This window comes from Podarcis liolepis (genome assembly GCF_965112155.1).
Source record: "Podarcis liolepis genome assembly, chromosome: 3".
NCBI lineage: Eukaryota > Metazoa > Chordata > Lepidosauria > Squamata > Lacertidae > Podarcis > Podarcis liolepis.
Genome location: NC_139557.1, coordinates 63,160,077 through 63,168,962, shown reverse-complemented (window position 1 = coordinate 63,168,962; position 8,886 = coordinate 63,160,077). Strand labels below are relative to the sequence as shown.

The window sequence follows — 8,886 nt, the reverse complement described above, 5'->3', positions numbered from 1 at the left end:
CTCAAATAGCCTCAAAACATGGCTGGCTGCATAGCTGGCACTGCCTCCTTTTCATTGACAGATTATTGTGAAACCACAATTTCTCTAAGAGAATTTTAAGCTTTTTCGCCAAAGTAACAACTCCTAAGTATCTTTAGTGGAAGCCATCACTGTTACAGTAAGAGAAAATTAAACAATGTTTGTTTGAAAGTATGGATAATATAGTCTATCAGTATCACCCTCAAATGGTATTGGCGCGACCTTCTGTTCATCCTTCATAAAGGTAAACCAACGGCTACTTTTGTTGTTCACCATCTTTCTTTTCTCTCTTCCCGCCAATACATCACACTGCTCTTTGCTGTGAAATCTTAAAGCCAGGAAAGGGTAAAATGCTAATGGCAATGGGCCACAGTAATCATTTAATTAGTAGCAAAAAGAAAAAGAAAAGGGAGGGCGGGTTTCAAGGTGTGCACAGCCCTGAATGTTCTTTCCAGCTCAACAGGTTGTTGCAGCTACTTGTTCAGTGAAATGTAGGTGGAGCTTTTTCCTTCAGCGCCTGTCTGGATCACAAAGCTGCTCGCTGTCTTTGTCTTTCTTCCTTTCTCTTTTTCACACACACACACACACATATACACACACACACTTTTCATAAACCTTTATTAAACTACTGTTTTTCCCAGGCTGCTGAAGCAAATAGTAGGAAGACTTTTTTGCTTATCTGTCAAACCACTAAAGAAGACCCAAACAAGATGGTTCAGTATGGTCTGGACTATACACGCTGCAGATGGATCATGCCTCTTCTTCTGGGCTTAGCAATGATCTTTGGTATCATTGCACTGGTTGGTTGGGGCTGGGTAAACTCAGAAACCCGACCGTTTATGCAACAAGGCTCGTTATGGAGATTATGTACTGAACGAGAAGAATGGGAATGCATATCGCTCATGGATTTTGGTAAGAATCACAGTGGTAAAGACTATGATCCAATGATCGTGATTAGTCTACTCAAGCTTTATATCTTTCTTTCTTTCTTTCTTTCTTTCTTTCTTTCTTTCTTTCTTTCTCTATCATCTATCTCATTTATCAACTCCTATTTGAAAGGAGAGCTTAGAGAAGAAAGTAATTACCTTTCATTGGTAAATATGTGTAATGTTTTCTTCTTATTCTGGACTTGAGTGTTTCTGCTCACTTTGACCAATATCTCCTAAACTTTTCTTCAAAATATAAATGTTCAGAAATTATTTTTAAGAATGAATTTTAGCAATTATGACAAGGAGTGATCTTGAAATGCTAAAATGAGGCAAAATCCAGTTACATAAATGAGTAATCTTCCCTCAGGCTTTCAAGGAGCGATTTTATATCCATGACAGTAGAACAAGTGCTGACAGTATAAGCAAAGTTTGGTTAACAGCTTCCTTTTTATCTCCCCTGGACTTTCCACCATGACAAGAAATAGCTTTGCATAGACATGGCGATGTCATCAGGCAGAGAATCCATAAAAGAAAGCATACTGTAAAGAACTGTTGTGTGGAACTGAGCTTTGCACATTCAGAAGAATCATGTGATAGAGCCTGTGTTGAACTGTGTGGGGAAAGCATAATATTAATGAATAGGAAGGAAAACTATTTTGACAAATGGTGTAATGTATATCCAAACCGTCACTTTGGGTAATTTTCTGTTTAGCAAATCTATATCTACAGTAGAATAACTCTGGTCTACTCTAAGATGTCATTCCTCATCTCTTTCTTAAGATATGCCCTGGAACGAAGGCCTCCCTTAAGCATCTTCTTAATACGGACTCCCTGTTTCCTATAACATCAATTTTGAAATCCATATGACTTCCTTCTGCTTCCTCTTGTGATTCACAAGAGATTATGTTGGGTTAATCAGCAATTGCAATAATTGTCAGGATGAAAAAAATGTTAAAATAGGAAGTGAAAATCTGGGTTGTGGGCTGGGTCAATTTATGAGCTGGTCATAATATGTAAAAATGCAACACTACTAGTAAAAAGTAAGTGCTCACCGTTTTGGTCAATTGACACACAGCACCACCCCTCCCTGGTGGATATGTTAATTCTTAGTGTTCTCCTGTCAAGTTTGGGAACTGATTTTAGGACTCAATGATCAAAATACTTCTGTTTCTTCCTCACCCTTTAAATAAGAAATGTGAATTTGGCTTTATAAGTCTTCCTTTGCTGTTTGTATGTAATGTTTCAGCCATTCTTAAGCATGTACAGTTATATTAAATAAATGTGAAACTCTCTCTGCTAGGTGGTAAAAGATGGGGACGTTACTTTAAGGTTGTAATCCCTATACATACTTACCTGAAAGTAAAATTTAGAATTATGTTTTTTGTTTTAAAATTCATTCTTTTCCCTGAGGAATTCTCGGCACTGCAGTTTGTTGTTGGTAAACTACAGCGCATTGCAAAATTGTGATTGGTAAACTACAGTGCCCAGAATTCTTTGAGGGAAAGAATGTGCTTTGAATGTGCTTTAAAAGTATAGTGTGTACATTAGTCTGATACAGATTCTTCCATATTTTTGTTTGGCTTTGAGCCAAATGCCATTATACATCTGTGGGGAGCCATGTTAGATGTTGTTGGACTTCCATGATCCCCAGCCAACATGGCCAGTGGTCAAGCATGATGAGCGAGGTAGTCCAGCAACGCAGTACCACAGGTTCCCCACCATGCCATAAAAGATGGATGGAGAGTTAGATAAAGATCTCTGGGCTGCATCTTGTCTCCCTAGGCTTTTCTCCCCCAAAAGACTGCCTTTCCCCCATTCTCCTTCTTAGAACAATTGACCAGCATTGGCTGGGTGACAATATGAGAAAAACCTTGCAGAACTTGAGATGCTTTGCAGGCCTAAAATTTCCAAATATGTTAGAAATAATTTCTATATTGTTTATTTTTTCATTATTTTGTTCCAAAATAACACCAGCATTTTAATCAAGCTATGCAAATGCACATATACGATATAGTAAGACTTCAATAGTATTTAGTCAATTAATTGGTTAGATTAATAGACTAAAACCATTTTGATCAACTAAAAAGGTGCCCCTGATCAATTGGTTGGTGTATTTTACATACTGCTATTTTGTGTCCATGTTCGTGTGTGTGTCTTAGCAAAACTGCAAATTGCAACTCCCATTTTTAAAAAGACTTTCCCTCTCAAGTGCTAGGGAATGGGGAATGCCTCTTGTAAGATTACGCCTGTTGGGACAGCAACAATTCCCATAGAAAGTATAGTAGATTGAGAGAGACAGAGAGAGTCAATTCCAGTTAACTGTGTTGTTCAATTTAAAAAGCTAGTGGGATCATTAAACAGCAGTAATGCTGTTCTATGTACCTATTTACCCACCTACTCTATACGCTCAGGCACATAATATAATGGGCATAACAGTTTGCCTCAAAAACTTTAAATACCTGAATCAAAATCAGTGTGTGTGTGTTTTAAATACTCATTTCAGTAGCAGATGTTCTGCAACATTACACATTGAGTTTCAAGTTTTTAAGATCCTGACTGATTTAGTATTGATTTCATCTACATGAAGGTATATGAAAATCCCAAGGCGACTCTTTAAAATATTTATTTATTCATTCATTCCCGATTGACACCCAAAGACTAGAGGCAGATGTGTACTCTGGATTGCTATCTCCCTGACACTTTGGGGTTATTCCTGCCTCCCCTATTCCCTTCAGCTTCTACACACAGTGTGTTAATGTGACAGGATATTATTACGGCTAAAGACATACAACAGTTCTTAAGACAACCAAGAGTCATTTGAGCCAAGCTTTGCTTGTCTGACAGTCACCTCTGAACAAATAAGTTTTTGAAACAATACCATAACCCGGCAATCCAGCTTAACAGAGAGTAAAGTAGTTTGGAAGAAAAAAACTAATATCTATCACCAGACTTCTGTTAAAAGCCCAGTTCATACAAAAAGGGGAGGACACACATCATATTTAACTGTTACATATACTCAGTGGTTTCCCCCCCTGGTGGTATGCAGGGGTACGCATACCCCTAAACATTTTGTGAATCTAAATTTAGCCTCATTGAGGGGTAGTATTTCAATATGAGTAGGAAAATGAGAGTATCCTTAAACATTTTTTTAGGGGAAAAAAGGCACTGCATATACTTGTACAGCTATCTTGGAATAACAGGGAGTAAAATGCAGCTAACTTGTATTTTTCTTTTCAGCCTGGGGTAAGGCTGCAGCGGCCACTTTCTTTGTTGGATTTGTAATCATAGTGATCTGCTTTGCCCTGGCCATCATTGCATTTGCCATCCCGACGCTTCGCTTCAACTTCATCAGAGGCATCGGAGGCCTGTGTTTTGTTGCGGGTAAGGCTGCGTTTTCAGTGCAAAGGGTGGATGCCTGGCTTTGGTCTGGAGAGAGTAGTTGCTTCTTTAGCTGTAGGGAAAGAGCAACAGACCTTCTTAAAGTGCACAATGAATCAGGAGCGTCCTTTTGCATAGCTGCAGTGGGTGTGGTGGGGCAGAGTGGCATGAATTCACAAAGATGCAGCCCAGTAATAATTACAGAATCACATGACAAAATAGTTAACCGTCTATCTATCTATCTATCTATCTATCTATCTATCTATCTATCTATCTATCTATCATCTATATCATGCCTTAGGAATTGATGCCTCCTAAACCAGGCCATTTTACGTCTTTATAGCTTTATCATCACTGTCCTCATGGGTGGTCTGCTCCATAATCTCCAACCACCCAATCTTCTCTCTGCTACCTTCTTTAAGAGTAGGGATGGGGAACCTGGAACTCTCCATTTAAACTCCAGTTCCTATGAGCCGTAACTAGGCATTCTTTCGGATGGGAATTCCAAACGAGGGATGCTGCCACAAGTAACAACAACAACGACAACAACAACTTATTTATACCTCACCCATCTGGCTGGGTTTCCCCAGCCACTCATTCCAGCAAAATATTAAAATACAATAATTCATCAAATATTGAAAGCTTCCCTAAACAGGGCTGCCTTCAGATGTCTTCTAAAAGTCAGATAGTTGTTTATTTACTTGATGATAGGGTGTTCCAAAGGGCGGGCACCACTACTGAGAAGGCCCTCTGCCTGGTTCTCTGTAACTTCACTTCTGGCAGTGAGGGAACCAGAAGAAGACCCTCGGTGCTGGACCTCAGTGTCCAGGCTGAACGATGGGGGTGGAGACGCTCCTTCAGGTATATTGGGCTGAAGCCATTTATGGAAGCCCCTTTCTTGCATTGCCACCAACCAAATCTTAGACAGGGAAGAGGTTCTTACGGGAGGTTCCCATGGGAGGAGACTGCCTTTCAGATACCCCGGTTGCAAACCTTTTAGGCCTTTATAGAGAAGAACCAGCATCTTGGACTGAACCTGGAAACGAATTGAAAGCAAGTGCAGTTGATATAAGAACAGCATAATATGGTCTGAATGCAGAACAAATGCAGAAATTTATTGGATGCTGTCTCTTGCACCAGCTGCAGTTTCTGAACACTCTTTTAGGGCAACCTTGTGTAGAGTGCATTGCACTAACCTGATCTTAATTCATGATGAGAAGGAATTATATTGTTTCTGTTTTCACCACCACTCATTTTTACTTAAAGTGTTTTTTCTTTCTTTCTCGCAGCTGTATTCTCTCTCATGGGCCTTGTCATCTACGCTGTAATGATCTCAAAATATTTACGTGAAAATTACCCAGGAGGTATAAGGAATGAGCTCAGCTGGTCCTATGGCTTTGGGTGGACCATGTGTCTTATGGGTATAGGTTTGGGATTCTTCCTTTGCTGCCTCCCCCTGTATGAAGATCATATTTTGGGAAATGTCAAACCTTATTATGCATAACTTCTAGGAAGAGCAACAGAGTCATGTTATTGATTTCCTAAACTTTTGCATGCCGGTTATGTGCAGACTAAAATATCCCTCAACCTCCACCACCACCTTAGCCAAACATTGAAGCAGTAGAGGGGCTTAACAGCTTTTAAAAACACATCGAAAAATATGCCAAGGTGTTAAAAACAATACATTATTCCCATTTCCCTTTTTGGTTTGATGTAGAATAGTTAGATTTTTAAATAAACCTTTTTGGTTCCTGGGAAGAACCAGAAATTTTTACCTTTCCTGTTTAATGGGCAGGTTACAGTGTAATTGCCTTTCTGTGGCAGAGTAGACTAATCAAACATTCACTAATCAACTGGTGTGATTGAAGACTTACGTATTAAATTGTGCATACTTAAATGAATCTGATCTGTTCCTATTGAAAGGGAATTTGGTTCCCATTGTGGTTGAGAACAGTCCACATACATCCTTTTGTTTTAACCAGTGGATTTTTAATAATTTGTGGAAGAAGAAATTGTCAGTGGTAGCATTATTTAGCGAAGGTAACCTGGCAACTTAATGGAAAACCTAAGAATTGTACTTAGCGCTGAAATACTGAAATGTTTGTTTTAGTTGCTTAATATGTTAATTGAAACTGGATGAGTTTTATCAGTTGATTCTCTGGCATCTACAGTCATTACATCCTTCAGGTGTTCCTATATTGCAGGGGGAAAATTCCCTCATGAGGTATACAAATTCTGCTGGTGTTTGCTACTCATGCCACCAGAAATGAAATTTTAAGCACATGAAAATCTATTTAAATTCATTGATCTCCATTGCTGGAATTTCACCTGCCTACTTGTGTGTTGCGAATACATTGTATAAGCCATAATGGGAGAAATGGCTGCAGTCAAAATAGCATGAGTCAACTCATGCTCTTTCATATGACAGAAGCAAAGCTATGCAAGGTAACTATTTGCTAATATTCCTACTGTGCTTTTGTATTAATCTCTTTTTGTTTATACATTTGCTTTATAATCACATAGCTATCCTCAGTGGTCAGTGCTTGGGGGTGGGGAGAAAGTGGCAAAAGTCCTTATTATGATATTTTCACTGAGGTAATTATTTTGTAATATATTTGTAATTCTGCACAAAAATTGGTGAGAAGTAGCACAATCCCTCTTTATCATATAACTGATGCTGCAGGGAGGAAAAGCCTAGTAGGTATTGAATTGGAAACGGCCTCACAAGGAATGGACCATTTGATAGCTAGTTCCTTTACATCATGGATGCCGGTTTTTTGGGGGGGAGGGGAAATGGAAAAAAATAAAATCCACCCACCTGTTGATGCACTGTTACTGCTGTTTTCCCTTTCCCCCATCATTTATCCTGACCATCTTACAGGCTAATGCTATGCTTATTAAGCATGTATAGAATTGTAGCCTTAGATATTGTAAGCCTCACTGGCAGGAACTATGTCACTACTGTGTTCTGTATATTATACAGTATAATGTGTTATAAGTGTTAAACCAACTGTAATCGTGGTTTGAATAGTTGAAATCCAACCCAAGCACACTGTTCCAACATAATTTAACTGCATGTTAAAGATTATATTGTATATTTAAAGCCGATTAATAAAAAGTTGCTGTCTGCCACTGTATGGTTTAAAAATGTGTTGGATTGATACGAAAATGCTTAAGGGCTGAGACCCACAACAGCTTAGGCATGTGGAAATGTTGCCTGTGAAGCTGATGAAATGGCACATTCATTTAAATATATGCTTTGGAGTTCTGCTAGATCAGAAATGCAGGTTTGGAATCTATCCCTCCCAGTTCCATTAACATGAAGCAGCAGGTCCATGAAAAATTAGCAGCCCATTGGCACCCACCTGGATCTCGTATCTGGATTGCCAAGCACACTATGAAAAGCATTACACAACACAACCTCTCTTGCTTCAAATGGCAGGTGGGGTTTTGACATTGGGCTGATTCCCCACCTCAGAAGCTCCTGTCCTACATGCAAAAAGGTGTGTATAGTTTCATCAATGTGCATGGCACTTTACAAAGAAGAGATGTAGGAGGTCCTTATCCTGAGGGTTCACAATCTAAAATTGGAAACACATGGAAACAACAATAGTATGAACTCGTATGTCGAGATGTCCTTCATAGTATGCTTCTTATTTATTTATTTGTAATATATATATACAGTATATACTTAAGGCTGCATCCAATGTAGTGCTAAGTAACTCATTATTAGGATTTCTGCTTGCACAGCAGGAGTCCCCCCACATCACTGCACAACACACGCACACGCACACGCACACACACACACACACACACACACACACACAATGATATAATAATCCAAGCCTGTAGATCACCTACTAACTATAAAAGAAAAAAAATGTCTTTAATTGTCTAAGTTAGCCTGGCAGCATAGAAATGTTATCAGCAAACTTAAAAATTAATACTGAATGTTTTTCTATTGGAAGGGCAGTCCACAAGTCTGGACCAATAGCACTGAAGCAGCTCCAGATACAGGGCCTTGTGGGCAGTTCCCCTGTACAGGGTGTTGAGCTAATGGGGCACAAAAGTGAGAAGATCCATAACTGAAAATATCCATTTTGGCCTCACACAGGGCACCATATAACCAAAGATTACCGAAGTCTTCCCCTGCACTGAAGACCCCAATTTCATGTTTACACCAGATAGCTTCACTAACTCGGAGGAAAACCAAAGATGTTTCAGTGATCAAACTGGGATATCAGGGTTCAGATGGTCCCTAAGTTATCTCTGATCCAAGTTGTTCAGGGCTTTGCAAATTAATACTTGGCTCTTTTCTATGAGTACAGAAGGTTTTGTTTGTTTGTTTGTGCTTAAATGAAAGGAAACACTCACAAATTTCTTTGCCCTTCAGCATGCTTTTAGCGACAGCACTGGAATGTTCATTTCGTCATTATTTTAGTCCAAATACATAATAGTTCAAAACCATAATTTAAGCACATCTAGTCGTAATGAGGTGACAAATTACCTTCAGCCTTCAAAGTCTGCACATTCTTGCCACAGAACGGATAAAGTGATGCTG

At 39.1% G+C, this 8,886-nt stretch overlaps 1 protein-coding gene across 1 annotated transcript; it reads left to right on the top strand.

Annotated features, from left to right (window-relative positions):
* The first annotated feature begins 482 nt into the window (after positions 1–482).
* On the top strand, positions 483–7,457 carry LOC310704560 (p53 apoptosis effector related to PMP-22-like). Its single transcript, XM_083498217.1, has 3 exons — positions 483–930; positions 4,185–4,328; positions 5,615–7,457. Exons 1-3 carry the CDS (start codon positions 729–731, stop codon positions 5,827–5,829), a joined length of 561 nt encoding a protein of 186 aa, XP_083354343.1. The 5' UTR covers positions 483–728; the 3' UTR covers positions 5,830–7,457.
* The last annotated feature ends 1,429 nt before the right edge of the window (positions 7,458–8,886 follow it).